This window comes from Stenella coeruleoalba, assembly GCF_951394435.1.
Source record: "Stenella coeruleoalba genome assembly, chromosome: 1".
NCBI classification, from domain to species: Eukaryota; Metazoa; Chordata; class Mammalia; order Artiodactyla; family Delphinidae; genus Stenella; species Stenella coeruleoalba.
Window position 1 is genome coordinate 150,089,366 of NC_137169.1, and position 18,432 is coordinate 150,107,797.

Below are 18,432 nucleotides of genomic sequence, written 5' to 3' on the forward strand. Positions count from 1 at the left end.
AATGATAAATGCTATCTCCCTAGTCTGGAACTTAAAACACTTAATATAACCACTTAGAGCCTGGGTCTGACTTCCTTAAAAGGCAGTATTAAATGATCTAAGTATAAAGTATGACTGTTTCCCCTATAAACTAGAACCAGTGTTCACTGGATTAAAAGTAAACATTTTACTTAATTCCCAAAAAAAGGTGTTTAGGACAAGGCATTTCAATTACTGAGTTAAAATTCCAAAATAGGGCTTCCCTGGTGGCGCAGTGGTTGAGAGTCCACTTGCCAATGCACGGGACACGGGTTCGTGCCCCGGTCCGGGAAGATCCCACGTGCCACGGAGCGGCTGGGCCCGTGAGCCATGGCTGCTGAGCCTGCACGTCCGGAGCCTGTGCTCCGCTACGGGAGAGGCCACACAGTGAGAGGCCCGTGTACCGCAAAAAAAAAAATAAAAAAAAATCCAAAATAAACTGTGACTAGTAGAGATTGTGGGATAATTATTATAGTGTCATCTAATATAAAACTGTCCTTGATGTTCACACTGTTAAACTACCTTATGAAGTCTTTCTGGTACCACTGGATTTAGCCCCAGATAACCTTACAGCAAATGCTATTTAATACTGACAGTAAATCATATTTAATGCTATCTATGGTGCCTTAGCATCAGGTTAGTCATAAAGCAGAGAGACAATAAAAACTCACTGAATGAAAAGAATTTCTAGTATCTTTTTTAGATGAAATCACGAATATCCAGTGCTATGTCTGTTAATTTGCTTTATACTATAAGAAATATATAGATTCTATTCCATAATAATTATTTCTAAGAAAATGTCCAATCTTTTCACTACCTGAAAATATTATCTAATAAGCACATGGCCAACTTTCTGTCTTAGAAAAAAAAATCTTTATGTAACAAAAACATTTTCATTACAAAGTTATTTATAAATTGTTGATAACAGTAGGTATTAAGCCTCAATTTTTTAGAGTACATAATCTCTCCTGATTATGAAAGATTTGTAATTTTTTAGTTAATAGTGTTTTATAAATATAAATTTGTTTTTTTTTTGCGGTACATGGGCCTCTCACTGTTGTGGCCTCTCCCGTTGCGGAGCACAGGCTCCGGACGCGCAGGCTCAACGGCCATGGCTCACGGGCCCAGCTGCTCTGCGGCATGTGGGATCTTCCCGGACTGGGGCACGAACCCGTGTCCCCTGCATCGGCAGGTGTACTCTCAACCACTGCACCACCAGGGAAGCCCTAAATATAAAGTTTTATAAATGTTCTGTAAAAAAAATTTTTTTTTTTCTTTTTGAGACAGTGTAGCCAAACACAAACATATGCACAAAAGCTAGCCTAGCCAAACTTCCTTGTTTGCTGGGACAGTCCCAGTTTACGTTTGCTTCAATACAACCATTACGCCTGCACCCTCTTTTACTCTTTAGTCTCAGTTTTGATGATAAAATTTAAAGTTAGCCTAAGACTGGCCTTCTTAAGAACTGTACTCTGAGTCTTAAAAAGCTCCTAAGCACTGTCCTGACCTCACAAGTGTGAATATGCCTAACTACATACTGACACGATAATCTAAGAAACCAAGGAAAATGTGGTGACGTGTATTTTGTACAGAGCTAAAGCTTCCCCCTGTTTACTAACTATGCAAACTAATTTTCAAAAACAAATTATTATGTTTACCAAAGGATCTAATTTCTAAGACCCTCCCACAACAAGCTAGACATAGGATGACTGTGAATTAAGTTATTTAAAGGAGAACAGATTTTTAGAAGTCAAATCAACAGTGAACCAAATGCCCCTTGAATATTTTTAAGACTAACCCTATTTTATATTAGCCACCGTTAGACTCTACTAGTGATGATAAGTAGATGGGGCAGGGTACTGCCAATTCTTGGTCCTGAGCCACATCTACACCAGAAAACCATGTTCTGGAAAATCTCTCGTATCAGGCACTTAATTTAGTCGTGTGAAATAAAAATTTTGGTAAAACCCCGAAACTCCTTTTAAGAAGGCCTATTTGCACCTGACTGTCCTCGTGGATTGGGTTCTAAAACTGCATGAGATCTGAGACAAAGTCTTACTTAATTCTGTACCTTCCATGTTGCTTAGTGTATTGTATTATATCGTACTTAGATCACTCAAATACTTGATGAGCTGAAATGTAGCAAGGAATATGTAATGCTTTTCCCTTTGTCCTGTTCTTAAACGTGACCCATGGGAAAACAACTCCATTCTTTCTCTCATTCAAGATATATGTACTGAACACCTATTATGTGCTAAGAACTAGCAATACAGAAGTGAACATGATCAAGTTCCTGTTCTCATGGAGCTTGCCTTCCTGAGAGGTATCTTTTAAACTGTAGGTTTAAAACCCATTAAAGAATCCTAAAATCATTTCAGTGGGTTGCACCAGCATTATTTTAAATGAATGAAACATAATGCAATAGAACTTATCAGAGGACATCACACACAGCAAGGTGTTTCCTGAACATCTGGTTTCAGTTACATGTGTGTATAGTAAGTATTATGTAAAATGTGTATTTTAGTTGGTCCAGGATAAAATTGAGAAACAGTTCTAGAAGGTTCCCCTAAATTGCATCTCAATTTAAATCTCATTTAAAATTTTTACTTACCTACAAAGCTATAAATAAAGCAAGTTAGAGAACTTTGATTCAATAAAATGTATGTCAGGGACTCTGCTAGACACTGGGGATACTCAGGATGATTAACTCACTGTCGTTGCCCATAAGGAACTCATTAAGAATGTAAACAATCAGTCAAAATTTGACAAGTGTTAAAACAAGTATGTGTATATCTAATAAATTAATAACTCTTTTTGGGTTACTCTAACACATGCTTTCACTTATTCTTTCATAATAACAGTCCACATAAAATATGTAAATCAATTATGGGATATTCAAGCAAGTAATCTGTGCCCAAGGCCACATAATGACTGGCTAAACTGTAAACAGAGCCCAGGTTTCTTAGCCTTCACCTAGTGCCTTTTGAAGTCACATGACTACTTCCTAACAGTCTCATGTGGCTTTGATTTTCTTTACATGATCTCGAAGTACCCTGAAACTTCAGAATAAGATGGAGATCAATACTATTAGTTCATTATTTTTCCTTAAATGTGAAATTATGGTGGCCCATCATATACCATCGCAAGTAAAAAGAAATAGCCATCACTTACTCTTGCCTAAATGCCATGTGACATGCCTACCTTATTACTAGTTTAGTAATGTAGAGACCTCCTATTCTGGGAGCTATAACTAACCCTCAAATCTGAAGGAGTGGGAAAATCTAGAAGATATGTTCCTTCTGGAAACTAGAATTTCGACTGTACTTCAACCAGACAACTCTTTTTATACTATTCAGTAGACTAGAATACACACAACAGATTATACTGAGAACTGCTGGAGACAATTAACATCTTAACTTTATCTGGTGGTTCATTTAACTCAGTGTTGGACAGTGAGCTAGAAATTATAATTACACTACGGTATACAAACCAATCTCAAGCTAAGTTGTTTATTTTTAGTTTCCACAAATATTTAAAGACTTATATAAATTAGAAGCATTAAGTTCATCTGGCAGAAAGGCTGAAGACCAGCTGTCAACTCTAACACACAAAGGGGAAAAAAAGGCTATACAATTAACCTCAATTTTATACATATAGTACGATGGAGATCTTGGAGATGGTGTCAAGTGTACAACAGCCCACATTTTTTTAAATCTAAATTTACTATTAATTTTTTATACAATTTTTTAAAGGTTGCTTTCCATTTACAGCTGTTATAAAATACTGGCTATATTCCCCACGTTGTACAATATGTCCTTGAGCCTATCTTACACCCAAAAATTTGTACCCTTTTGCGCACCCCTGCAAACTGGTAACCCCTAGTTTGCTCTCCATTCAACAGCCTGCTTTTAATGCTTAAATCTGGGTAGCACTTTGTTCTGTGTACTAACACTCCTTTAGATAAACTGATGAAATTCCAAAACTTGAGTTATTAAGTGTTGCAACGGCTGAAAGTATACAAATGGAAGCTCATTTAGCTTCTACAATCCTGCAAATAACAACACTAGCAATAACAATAGCCAACACTTTCTAGTGCTTATCATGTGCCAGGTATCATCCTATGCATTTTACACAAATTGACTCATGATCCTTAAAAAAACCCTATGAGCTAGGTACAGTACTATTCCCATTTTATTTTATTTTTAAAATTTTTGGCCGTGCTGCCTGGCATGTGGGATCTTAGCTCCGTGACCAGGGATTGAACCAGCACCCCCTGCATTGGAAGCGTGGAGTCTTAACCACTGGACTGCCAGGGAAGTCCTATTCCCATTTTAGAAAGAAATAGAAGCACAGAGAAGTAAAGTAATTTTCCTAAAGTCACACAGCTAAAGCGCAGGAGGTAGAATACAAATCCATGCAGCCTGATGCCAGGCTAAACCACAAAGAACTGCATTTCACTACTTCCGATAACAGATTCCACACAGTAAGCGTGACCAAGGAGAAGGTAGAGAAGGCGTGACCAAGGAGAAGCCAGGTCTGTCTCAGCCCTGACTCTTTCTCACATCGATACTCTTGTTCTGAACCAGTGTGGATGCTTTGGGACTCTCACTTGCCACTTGACTGGCTAGGGAGACCCGTCAAGACACCAGAGCAAAGCACGTCCCCGGAGGTGAGCAGCCAGCCACATGGTTGAAACCCAAAGCCATTGCAGGTGTCCAGCAGCATGCTTCTCCATCCTGCAAGTAGCAGCAATGAACAAGAGGACACAGTGGAGGGAGAAACTGTTTTAGGACGACAAGTCCTAGGGGAACTTCAGGTAAGTCCACAAACCTTTTTAAAGTGATCACTATGTCCCAAGCTCTGGGAATAAAAAGAAGAGTAACACACTCTCTCTACCCTCAAGCTCACTGCAGAGTGAAGAATTTATAAACAGAGATAATAAGGACTGGAAAATATTACAGCATATTCATATGCTGACTGGAATGACCGTAGAGGGGGAAAAACTGAGAGAGAACAGAAGAAAAGCAAAGTCCTTGCATAGGAGAGCATGGGCTTCAGCACACAGTGGAAGGTTTGACCTCAGGCAGGGACACCGGCAATGCGTTCCCTTTCCATGTAATAGGAGGGAGGTGAACAGCGGTGGTGGAAGGATGAGAAAATTCTCTTCAATCGCTTTTTTTTTTTTTTTAATTTAAGTGAAATAAGCAGTGAAGCCATCAGCTGACAGTAAGGAATGTGGGGAGAGAGCATGAAATACTGTAGTTGCCTTGGAGAGTGGGAAAGTCAGTTGACCATAGAAATAAGGAAGCATTGCCAGACGGCACTTAGGGTCCTCTTGGGGTTTGTGGTCATGATTTTAAAGTGAGATTAGTCTGTATGGTTGTATATTTTTCTCTAGCTGCATTTGTCTGCTGAGGTGTAGAGGACATGGAGAGTTCAATTTAACAACATTTGCCAGACAAATATGACAGAGGGAATGATTAAAATGGTAGACTACAAAATCTAACTTAGACGGTAGGGGGAGAACAAGGGAGTGATTATTTTAAGGAATTGACTCACGTGATAGTGGGGGATGACAAGTGTGAAATTTGCAGGGCAGGAGAGCAGGCAGGAAAGGCAGGGAAGAGGTGATGTAACAGCTCGTCTGGCAGCAGAATTCTTTCTTCCTTACGGACCCGCAGTCTTTTCTCTTAAGATCTTCAACTGATTGGATGAGGCCCACCCACATTATGGAGGATAATCTGCTTTACTCAGTCTCCTGATTTAAATATTAATCACATCTAAAAAATATCTTCATAGCAACATCTAGACTGCTGTTTGACTGAAAACTGGGTACTCTGCCCTAGCCATGTTGACACATAAAATTAACCATCAGAGGACCATTTACAGAAAAGGTTTAGGATGTAGGGGATTTTAAAAATCACTACTCATTCATGAGTTCCAAAGAGCACAGTGAAAGTTAGTTTAGGAATGGGTGTAAGATTAGGACAAATAAAAAGAGAAACACAGCACTTTCCAAGGATGAGGGCAGCTATATGGTGGTTAAGGGCACAGATTTTAGTGTCAGAACTCTTGGTTCAAGACTGCTCTATCACTTATGGCATGATTCTGAGCACATTCTTCAACTAAGCCCCAGTTTCATCATTTTTAAAAAGGATATGAGGGAATGGCTTATTGCAATGGCTGGCATACAGAAAACATTCAAAAATGTTAGCTCTAATTTTTTTTAAAGGTTTATTTATTATTTATTTTTAATTTATTTATTTTTGGCCGCGTTGGGTCTTAGTTGCGGCACGTGGAATCTTCGTTGAGACATGCGGGATCTTTCACTGTGGCACACAAGGCTCTTTGTTGTGGTACGTGGGCTTCTCTCTAGTTGTGGCGTACATGTTTCTCTCTCGAGTTGTGGCGCGCAGGCTCCAGGGCACATGGGCTCTGTAGTTGTGGCGCCTGGGTTCCAGAGCGCGTGGGCTGTGTAGTTTGCGGCACGCAGGCTCCAGTTGAGGCGTGCAGGCTCTAGCTGAGGTGTGCGAGCTCAGGCTTAGCTGTCCCGCGGCATGTGGGATCTTAGTTCCCCGACCAGGGATCAAACCCCTGTGCCCCGCATTGTAAGGCGGAATCTTTACCACTGGACCACCAGGGAAGTCCCGTTAGCTCTTATTATTACGGGAAAAGACTCAATATTGTAAATCTATCAATTCTCCCCAAAATTATTCATAAATTTAATGTCATTACACTTAAATTTTCAATGACATTTTTTACAAATTGATTTTAAATTTTATTTGAAAAACAAATGTGTGGGAAAAATAAAGAGAATTCTGAAAGAGAATATGAGAAACTTATCACCAGTTATCAAAACACAGTAGAATACTGCAATTAAACATCTGTAATGGTGCAGGAAGTGGTAACTAAATAAATGAACAGTATAGAAAGTTAAATAGATTTATATATCCATGATAATTTAAGACAGGATAAACGTGGCACGTACCTCCAATTAACATGGGGAACCATGGATCATTCAATAATTAGTACTGGTTTTCCACTTGGGAACAAACATGTAGATTATTTCTATAATTTTAGGCTAGGGGAAGCCTTTCTAGGGATGACATGAGACTGAAATGTCATAAAACAAAAAAAATCTTGTGGGCTACTGGGTATACAGCTAAAAGAACTGAAAGCAAAGATTTGAACAGATTTATTTGTAGACCCATGTTCACAGCAGCATTATTTACAATAGCCAAAAGGTGGAAGCAAACAAGTGTCCATCAACAGATAAACGGATAAACAAAATGTGGAATATTATTCACCTTTAAGAAGGAAGGGAATTCTGACACATGCTACAACAGGGATGAAACTTGAGGACACTATGCAAAGAAAAATAGGTCAGTTACAAAAAGACAAATGTATGATTCCACTTATATGAGGCATCTAGTCAAATTCAGAGAAAGAAAGTAGAATGGGAATAACCAGGGACTGAGGGGAAGGGGAAGTGGGAAATTGTTTCATGGGTATAGTTTCACTTTTGCAAGATGAAAAAGTTCTGGAGATTGGTTGCACAACAATGTGTTATACACGGAACTACACAGGTAAAAATAGTTAAGACAGTAAATTTTATGTGTATTTTAACAAAGTCAAAAAAAAAAGACAAAAAAGTATGCAATTTTTTCAGAGCCTTACAAAGTACTTCTAAAAAAGAAAATGAGTAACAGCCATGAAAACTTTGGAATGATAAGAAAGGGAAACTGGCCCAGCCATATACTAAATATATTGTGAGATTATAATAATTAAAATACTGTAGTAATGAGACTAGAATCAATCCTGTATGGGCAAGAATTTAGTATTATGATAAGGATGACATCACAATTTAGTGAGGAGAGACTTTTATTTCAAATAATGTGGGGTTAATTAGTTAAGTTTTGAGTTATTGTTTTGGGGGTAGGGGACTATCACAGTCATACACCAAAATACATTCCAAATAAATTGAAACAAAATTATTGACATGTATCTCGTTTCCCTTTATTATTGTTCTGCCTTTCTCATAGTCTAAGATTATTTTGGCAGTCTTCTCTTTATATTCTAGTAACCAGCTGGGTGATACTTGAACAATAATGGTGCTTTGGAATTTAAATATTCTTATAGAAAATCTGACAGTCAACAAATGGAAAGTGTAAGTATAACCTGTCTTAAGAAAAATCCATTTAACAAAAGATTTCACCTAAAATAGTAGGCTCTCCTTAGTATTTAAAGTACTTAATTTATAAGTTTCACTGAATTCTATACTGTTAACTTTATCCATCAACACGTGACCTCGAGATTGATATACACTATACCACTGCAGTTTGAAGGGTCTGTAGTCATCAGCATGCTTGGACCCTTAACATCGGAGTATTTGCCAATCATAAAAGATTCCCATACTTTACTTTCTGAATACAGGTGACGGTTGAACAACACGGGACCACTTAATACGTGGATTTTTTTCAATAACATACAGTCAGCCCTCCGTATCCACAGGTTCCACACCTGCGCATGTGGAGGGTCAACCACAGGATTTGAGCATCTGCAGATTTTGGCATCTAGGGTGGATCCTGGAACCAATTCCCCCATGGATACTGAGGGATGACTGTACCTCAAATTTTCCATTTTAAATTACTAGGTTAACATTTATTCCATGCCAAGTCAAGGGACTGCTAAAAGGGAACACTGAACATTTTGGGGTTTACAAAATACCTTTCACAGATGGTGTGGTAAGCAGAATGACTCCTTAAGATGTCCAGATCCTGCTCTCCAGAACCCGTGAATATGCTATATTACATGACAAAGGGACTTTGCAGATGTAAGGATACAGATTTTAAGATAGATACTACCCTGGACTATCCTTGTGGGTCTCATCTAATTATAAGAGCCCTTAAAAGCAGAGAACTTTTACTGGATGGAGGTAGGAAACATGTGGGAGAAGGGGAGGCCAGAGATATGTGAAGTGTGAGAAGGAATCAATGCATTATTGCTGGTTTGAGGATGAAGGATGCAAGAGGCTTTAAGCATCTGAGAGAGGCTCGGCTGACAAAACAAGGAATGGGACCTCAGCCCTACAACTGCAAGCAACTGAATTCTGGGAACAATCTAACGGGCTTAGCAGCAGATGTGTCCCCCACAGCCTAGGCCAGCTGACACCTTGCTTTCAAGCCTTGTGAGATCTGGAGCAAAGGAACCAGCCTAGTCCACCTGAATGCATGACCTACAGAAATGTGAGAGAATAAATGTGCATTACTTTAAACCACTAAGTTTTGGGCAATTTGTTATTGCAGGAATATAAAACAAATATATAGAGGGACTGGATTCTTTTATACACTAAACCAAAAAAAAAAAAAAGAAAGAAAGAAAAGAAAAAAGGAGATACTGTCAGAGATAACACAGGAGGGCTGATTTATGACTGCCCTTTTTCTTTTTTTTTAGCTAGACTCACGGGTCACTGTTTCTATATCAAGTGGTAGGAAAGTCACTGGCCCAAGAAGCATACTTGGTACAAGAAAGTTAAGACTAGTTCCTATTAACTAGTTAAATCTTATTAAAATTCAGGAACTGACAATGTTTTTGAAGGGATTATCTTCCAAGGAGTGACTAAAATCCAAGTTCAAAGAATAAACAGATTAAGAACATTTCTTCAGTCTAGTTACACAGTGTTAAAAACAAAACAAAACAGAACAAAAAAACAATGTCAAAGAAGAATAATTGATGTTATTTTGCTATCTTACTTCCCTTCTTGGTCCAATAAAGCTAAAATCCTGCAATAAACTAAGTAAAGTACAAGGAAAAAAACCCAGAAATAGGCATTTGACACAGGGAGAAGAGGGAACAGATGACCTTTTCAGGCCATTCAAGTACTAGCACCATTCCTAACAAAACTGCCTAGTTAAAATCCCATTCATCTGGTAAAGATTTACTTACAGAACACATTCTAGCGACAGGCCCTGTTCTAAACACTGGTGATAGTATGATGCTATCAAGGAACTTACAGTTTAGTGGGATGCACAGAATTATAATACATGCAGTGATTGAGACATGTAGAAATTACAACTAGGGCACAGAAGTTAAGCCAAGTCTGATGAATAAAGGCTAAGCTACAGCTAGGAGCAGGGGGTCATACTGATCAACGCTGGAATAGGACATTCCACACAGAAGGATCAGCATGTGTGAAAGAACCTGGGTACAGTATAGCTTACTCGGATAACTTAAAAATTTCATTGTGTGAGCATAAAGAGTATATGTTGGGGGGAGGGGAGATAGTGGGGGATTGGTAGGAAATGGGCCTTTAACAAGAAATGTGGGGGACTGGGGGGGTTCGGTAGAGTAACGGGGAAGGGTCTGAAGTCAGGAAAGGAGAAAAGGGAAAAAGAAGTTTGTTCCTGGACATGTTGTTTTAATAATATTATGGAATCACTTAGGTGAAAAGTATATTTAAATGAGTCTGAAACTCTTTCAGAAAGTCTGAATTAGATCTACAGATGTACGGGAAGTCAGACCATGTCACACCTGCATGGCCTCACACTCTCTGGAAGTGTAATGCAGACAGGAGGATCAAAAGAATGGAGTCCAGACAAAAACTTCCTCATTTGAAGAGTCCTAGAAAGTGTTTCTTTTCTGTTAAGACTCTGAAGATGTACAGGTACTGTTTAACAATAGGAAGAAAATTGTTTACGGAATGAATCTACAAACGTCATCATATTACTGCATATTCTTACTTTATAAAAATTCCTTAGTAGCACAAAATCTGGATCTATGACACATGAAGACTTTGTGCTAAAGTGACTATACCAGAGACTGGCCCAGCAAGGGAAACTAATCTGAATCACCTGCTTTACTATGTATGCCAGTAAGTTAGCAATATGTGAATAACCTCATTCCCAAGACTTGGAAAATAACTCCAGGACATGTTTTATTGGTGGTAGATTACCCCAAAGTACAGAGAGGAACATAATCACTGAGAAGGCAGCAAGCAATAATTAAGCAGCACTGTGTAAGATTAAGTAACCTTTTGAGGATTATACTGTTTCTTCATGAGAAGAAAGTTAATTCAGATGACCCTGATACAATTATTTTCATGTATGTGGCAGAGTTATGGGAGAAAAGAAATGATGAACAGCTCCCAATCTACTGAACAGGAAAATTACAGTCACCTAGAGCAAGTAACAGTCTCACAGAGAAAGAGGTACAAGGATACACCGCAAGAGGTCCCTATAAACAGTGATTATTAAGTGCAAATCAAAGGCTGATTTTCATGTTTACCAAGTCTGGACTAGATAGATAGTTGATGTATTAGGCCTGTACAGACAGACCACAGTAATCCTCATCAAAGTCATTTATGATGAATAGGAAGTACTACCAAAGATAAAAGGAATTTGCCCTTCACATCAAGCAAAAATGTTTCAAAAACCAAAACTGGCTTGAGAAAAATGAGAGTGTAATAGATACAAATTTGTACCTCAACCCACTGGTCTTAATTCTAAAACGTAACTCTGATCACATTGCTCCTCCCCACAAAAACTTTAAATGGTTCCCCCTGGCTCGCAGCCCAGCCCCTCAGCCCCAAATAATAAAAATTCTAATCAAACTGAAAGTTTTGTCTCCTTTCATGCATCCTACACTCTCGCTATACTGGATTTCCCAAATCCAACCTATGCCTTCCTACTCCTGCCAGTGTTCATGCTGAATGTTCCCTGCCTGCGGAAATCCTACCAATCCTTCAGGTTTTGCCCCCTTTATCTTTCAGCATTCCCTGATCCTACAAGCACACTCAGTCTTCTCCTTTACATCTTGTTCTCCTCTTATCAAAAGCATGGTATTCTGTTTTGAATTGTTACTACTGTTACTACTGTATTGTTAACTCCCCTATGACTTTCTAAATTCCTTAAAGAAAAAAAGGGTAAATAATTTTTGTGACTTTTACAGGGTCCTAACTAAATAACTGTAGGTTGCTGAGTTAGTGAGACAAAACACTCACAGACCAAAAGCCCTTAAAAGAACATATAAAAGGAAGTTTATTAGGAGTCATATAATTCAGCTAGTTTCCATTCTGATAATAAACATTCACATGCTCCTTCTCCTCCTGTTGACACAGGAATTATTCAGTAGAGAAAATAATGAAACAGACTGTGGTCTAGAAATTCTAGATCCTATTCATAGTTACCTGGGAAGGTTTAACCTACCCTATTCTCTGCTTCCTTTGTAACTACCTACTTTACAAAAGTGATGTGAAGAATAAGATCTTTGTCATCCAGTTAATATTTTTAAAATCTTTCAGAACACTCCTCCCTTTAAAATATACTGGTTTTAATATCATCTCTAGCTTTTCCTACATTTACCACATGGCAATGATTTTTGTGATTCACAGAATACCTAAAGTGTAAAAAAGGCCATTAAAAGCCAAAGAATGTACTTTCAGTTTTATTAAAAAAGCAAAACACTCTCTTCCTCTACTTTCACAGACTTCTTTTAGGCTATGAAACCGTGGTCCTCTGGCCATTGCATAATCCTAATTTCTAACGGGGTTTAATAATCTAGAAGAAAAGGGATATTGTGCTCTCAAGAGCAGAATATATCCCGAGGGACAGATGGTTGGTAACAATCTTCACGAATAAACAAGAAACCAAATTCAGATCACTGGGGGCGTGGTAGGGAGGAGGGTAAACAGAAACAATAAAAGAGCAATAAAAATTCTTGGAAAATAAAGGCATCCACAGCTATCCACAAAACGTTTTACTCTAGAGAATTATTTACTCTAGAGAATTATTACTCTAGAGAATTACAGTCTTCTCTGTAACTTTTTCTATCATGTGCCACTTTTCTCTGTATGTTAACCCATCTCCTTTCACCTCCCAAGTTTATATGTGAACTCAACAGAGATCTGATCTCAAATCTCAAGCAGTTCTTATGGCCTTCTCACATAATTCCCAGATTGTGGCATGGGAATCCCTTTCTACCCAAGATGTTACACTGTAAATTTAAAAACTTAAAAACAGTACAAGGGAGCAAAAATGTTAGATCTGTGAATGAGAACCGAGACTCCTGACCTCCAGTATTTTTGCTCTTCTGCATCTTTAAGACAACAAAAATAATGTTGGGGACTTTTTCATTTGTCAATCCACTTAACAAGAAATTTTAAACATCGCAGGTAGAAGGGAATCCCTTATAAAACAAAAACTTATCAACCGAAAGCAAACAAACCCAAACACGCATCTAACTGCAACAATAACTGTGTACTGGGTATTTCAATGGCAATTATAACGCAAACCAATCCTTGGACTCAATTCTGTGTGCTCACAGTACTCCAAAGTTAGATGACAACAAACAAGTTCTTCGAGTCCCTCTCTTGTGGTCACGTCACATACCTGTTGCATCACCTGGAAAGTGGTCTCCAAAATCCAGGAAAGGAGCACCACCATGATCCCTAAATAATTCTGCTGGGCTATTTTCTGGATAAATTTTAGCCTCATTCATTTTAATGAGGTTGCCTTGGAGGCAAGGGTGTCTTGGCTCCTGTTCACCTTTAAAGAGACTCTAACACAGGCATCACAAGCGGTGACTTTGTGGACTTACAAGAGCTTGGGAGTTTCTGAAGTCTTGGGCTGGTCTGGCAGAGTAGGCAGTCGGCGTGGGAGAAGCGGGGCTGCCCCGGAGTCCGTGTGGAGTGGGAAGTCCGGCCCGCGACCCAAGCTTCGCGGAAGGGACAAGAGGTTCGGGCCCAGCCCAGGGTCCGGGCCAAGTCGGGGCACACGAGAGGTTCAAGACGAACCGAGTCTTGGCCAAAGCCCCGGGGCAGACTGGGCAACGCTAACAAGCGCGTCGACGTTTACAAGGATTAAAAAATAATACTCCCCTCCCCCCACACCAGAGAACCAAGCGGGAGACAGCGACGCGAGGCAGGAAGCGCGTGGGGCCGGATCCGAGCCGACCGGCGAGAGGGTGCGGGCCTGGGCCGGGCTCCCGCCGCTGGCGCCGTACTCACCATGTCGTACACGTTGAGCACCACTAACTGGTTAGCCCCCATCCTCCTCCCGGCGGCCGCCGCCTCGCCCTCCAGCTGCTTCGTCTCCGCGGGGCCGAGGCCGCTCTCACCGCCCCCCGGACGCCTCAGGGGGCCGGAGCCGGGCACTAAGCGCACAGCGCGGCCCGCGGCAGCCGGGGCGGGAACATCGGGAAGCAACTCGTTCCCGGGCGCCGCCAACTACACCCTCTGCGCCGACCGGGCCGGACCGCAGGCGGCCCGCTCCGGCTCAGGCGCCTCCCCCGGCAGCAGACACGTGGGGGAAGGCGGGGCCCAAGCGAGGGGCGGGCGCCAGGCCCCCGGGGGCGGGGCCGGCCGGCCGGCGCCTGGGCTGAGCCCGCCTGCGCTCTAGCCTCCACTGCCGCACTCGGACCTAAGATGGAGCAGCCTCGGTGCCTCTCGGCCCGGGAGGAGCGGGTTCCCAGAAAGACTACAGTTCCCAGCATGCAATGAGGAAGCGCAGAGGCGGAGTCTCAACTGCGGTCCTTCCTCGCGGCGGGTTGCCAGCCGTCGACTACAGTTCCCAGCATGCTGCGGGGGCCCGGTGCGTCGAGCCAGGCCTCCCCGGGAGACTACAGCTCCCAGCATGCAGTGCTTGCGGTCAGCGCCCCAGCACTTGTAGTCCGCTCTTGCGGCTGGTGAGGTCTTCTAACTCTTCTACCTTACCTCTCCGCTGCTGCTGCGGTTAGTTTCTGTCACGTTTAACTCGATGAAGCCTTCGGAATGTGGCAGAAGACCATATTGATGACGCCGTTTTCCAAATCTCTCCTCATTATTATTATTATTTATTTTTGCAAGGGGAGGGGTGGGGAAATAGGGGAAGGCGGGTTACTGGTGGGGGAACCGGTGTAATATGCATCCAGTTAATCCTCAGTGTGGAATTTTACATTTACGAAAGTATCCTGCTGAGATGGGAAGAGAGGACAGTACTCATAGATTAGCACAACCGTGGGACGCAGTATGTGCTTTTGTATTCGTTCAAAAATTATTTATGTGCCTGCCCTTTGCCAGGCCGTGATGTAGGCCCTGGGGAATATAGAAATGAACAGGAGGGAGGACAAACAAAATATCGGTGATATGTGCTTTGTAGAGAGTTAAAATAGGATGAAGTGATTGAGAGTAAGCTTAGATTGGCTGCAGTGCGAAGGTCTAGGTGTAAGCTCAGATCCGAATGACGAAAAGCCAGTCCTGCAAAGTTAATTGATTCAACCAGTTAAGAAGCTATTCCACAAGTGCACGCCAAAAGGTGGCTTGGATATTGGGGGTAGTGGGTAACACTGAATAAATTAATTTGGACTATTTTGGAAGTAGACTCTACAGCAGGGGTTTCGCCCGCCCCGCCCCCCCAACACACACACAGCAGGAGGTGAGCAGCAAGCGAGGGAAGCTTCATCTGCTGCTCTCCATCGCTGGCATCTGCCGCTCCCCATTGCTGGCATCTGCCGCTCTCCATCGCTGGCATCTGCTGCTCTCCATCGCTGGCATCTGCCGCTCTCCATCGCTGGCATTACCGCCTCAACCATTTCCCCCCGACCCCCTTGAAAAATTATCTTCCACGAAACTGGTCCCTGGTGCCAGAAAGGTTGGGAACTGCTGCTCTACAGGACTTGCTAATGAATTGGATATTGAGTTTGTTAGGGAGAGAACACTCAAGGCTAATTTCTAGATTTTTGACTTCAGAAATTGTGTGGATGGTGGTGCCATTCATAAGATGTGAAAATTGTGAAGAACAGGTTGGGAAGAGGGAAATCAAGAGTTTTGGTTTGGTCTTGTTAAGTTGCAGATACCATTGAGACATCCATGATGTCAAGTAGGCATTTGGAAAAAGTGGAGACATGGCCATGATAAATGGACTCTAAAGCCTTAGGACTTACTGGATGACAGGAAAATGTGTAGCTTAGAAAAGGTAAAGGGGTCAAAGACAAAGATCTAGCCCCCATCATGTAGAGGAGGAAGAGGAATCACAGAGGCAGGAGGAGTACATGGTAGCACAGAAGCTGTTAAGTATTAGATTCAGCAGTATGGAGGTCACTGGTAGCATTGACATGAGCAGTGTCAGGGGAGGAGTGGGATCCAGAGAACATTTGGAGTGGTTTGAGGGGTGAGTGTAAAGTGAAGAAATGGAGACTGTAGGCAACTTGGGGCAATAGTGGAATAAGGCTGTGTGGTCAATGGAGGACATTTTAAAGACGAGAGATACTAAAGTATACTTGTATGTAAAAAGAGAAATTGATGATGTAGGAGAGAGAGGGGATTTCCATGGGCAAGGTAAGAAGGGGAAGAGATCCAGTGCATAAGTGAGGGTTTGGCCTTTAGTAGGAGGGATGCTTTATCTGTAGTGACAGCATATAAGGTAGATGCAAGTGCATAGTGATGGTATGGAAAGTGTAGAAGACAAATGAGGGCAGTTCTTCTCTGATTTGTTTTGATCTTCTCAATGAGTAAGAGGCAAGATCACTGGAAAGTTGGGGAGGGGTGAGGTGTAGGGAATTTGAAGACAGAGGAGAAGGTGTAAAATAGAGAAGACAAATATACCAGGGAAATAGGGTTGAATTGCCAGGCAGTGTTGAGTGACAGTAAATGCTGCGTGCATGATTGTTCTTTGACTTATCCTCAGGTTGTGGACAAAGTTCTAAAATTCATTTTTGGTGTACCCAGCTGCTTTGCTTCCCTCCCCCCGCCGCCGTGGCCTTCCTTTCCTCCTAACCCAACTGAACAAACTACAGGTGTGGGGAAAGGCAGGCACTCTCCATTAACACGTCATAACACCTCCTACTGAGGGCTCAAGCTACTGGTTCATTTCACCTCTTACTCTAAACACTCCCTTTGCTCTTTGTGATCTCAGCTACTCTGTCAGCTGTAAGGATCACCTGTAAGCTGAAAAGTCTAAGGCCCCCATCTCCAATCCCTGTCTCTCTCTTGAGCACTAGGCCAGTATAACCTGCAGCTATTAGACGTCTCCACCAGGTGTATTAGTTTCCTATTTCTGCTGTAACAAATGACCCCAAACTTAGCGGTTTGAAACAACACTACACATGTTTATTACCTTACAGTTCTAGAGACCAGAAGTCCAAAATGAGTCTCCCTGGACTAAAATCAAGGACTATGTTCTTTCTGGAGGCTCCAGGGGAGAATCTGCTTCCTTGCCTTTCTTATTCATCTCCTAGAGGTTGCTCTCATTCCTTGACTCATGGCCACATCACCCTGACCTGTTTCCATCATATCTTCCCTGACTCTCCTGCCTCCTCCTTTCACTTACAAGGACCCTTGTGGTTACTTTAGGCCCACCTGGATAATCAAGGATAATGTCATCTCAAGATCCTTAACCTAATCACATCGGCAAAGTCTTTTTATCCTATGTAGAGTAATATATTTGCATGGTCTGGGGAACTGGAATGTGGACATCTTTGGGGAGCTATTAGCCTGCCCACCATACAGGATGTCCCAAGGTCACTTCAAATTAACCAGTTACAAAATTGAATTCAGGGCTTCCCTGGTGGCGCAGTGGTTGAGAGTCCGCCTGCCGACGCAGAGGACACGGGTTCGTGCCCCGGTCCGGGAAGATCCCACATGCCGCGGAGCGGCTGGGCCCGTGAGCCATGGCCGCTGAGCCTGCACGTCTGGAGCCTGTGCTCCGCAACGGGAGCGGCCACAACAGTGAGAGGACCGCGTACGGAAAAAAAAAAAAAAATTGAATTCACTGATGATGAATCGAGTTGTGTTGCTCGTGTAATTTAGGTACTGATCCGCCAGTAACTGAAATTATCTATCATTCATTCATTCATTCACTGTGCAAGTATTAAAGTCCTCATGAAGCTTACTAACCAGTGGAAGACAGAAAAAAAGTATGTATTCATTAATTTTTAATTTAAACCGAAGGGCACAAGCAGTAGTAGAGCATAATAGGAGACTTATTTGGGGTGGTTGTCAGGAGACAGTAATATTAACAAAGAAAATGTAATTAAATAGTTGTAAATGGGGTACTGGAGGCTGAAAAAGACAAAAAAAAGGAACACTAAGGTATCAGAGAGGTGGGAAGCACCAGAAGCAGCTATCACCCCTAGGCCTGGAAGCACAAAGAGGCTGGGATTTAAACAGTTTTAAAGCTTGGAAGAGAGTCCCGTGGAGGTGGAATCCAGAGCTCTGAAGGGGGAAGTTTGGCAGGCTGGTGCTGCTGGTGCCTCTGAGTGGCACGGTGACATGGGTCCTGGAAAGTTTTAAAAACTTCAAGCTGGAAATCAACCACTGCTCCTGAAATCTGCTGCCACTGCTGGGATGAAGAAGCATGACTAAGCTCACGCTGACAGGAAAGGTGGGAAACAGGAAGTACTTTTCTTCCTCCAGTACCTGGTACTAGAGAAAGCTACCAGGGA

At 41.9% G+C, this 18,432-nt stretch overlaps 1 protein-coding gene across 2 annotated transcripts in view; it reads right to left on the reverse strand.

The window, feature by feature from the left end:
- The window catches only part of DESI2 (desumoylating isopeptidase 2), a 42,613-nt gene extending 28,234 nt beyond the window's left edge, over positions 1–14,379 (reverse strand). The window contains exon 1 of one of the 2 annotated variants that reach the window (XM_079925702.1): positions 14,021–14,379. In XM_079925702.1, the coding sequence (XP_079781828.1) occupies positions 14,021–14,062 (42 nt within the window). In that variant the 5' untranslated portion in view covers positions 14,063–14,379. The remainder of the gene's footprint in view (positions 1–14,020) is intronic. The other variant, XM_079925701.1, reaches the window with a different exon arrangement.
- Positions 14,380–18,432: the final 4,053 nt, after the last annotated feature.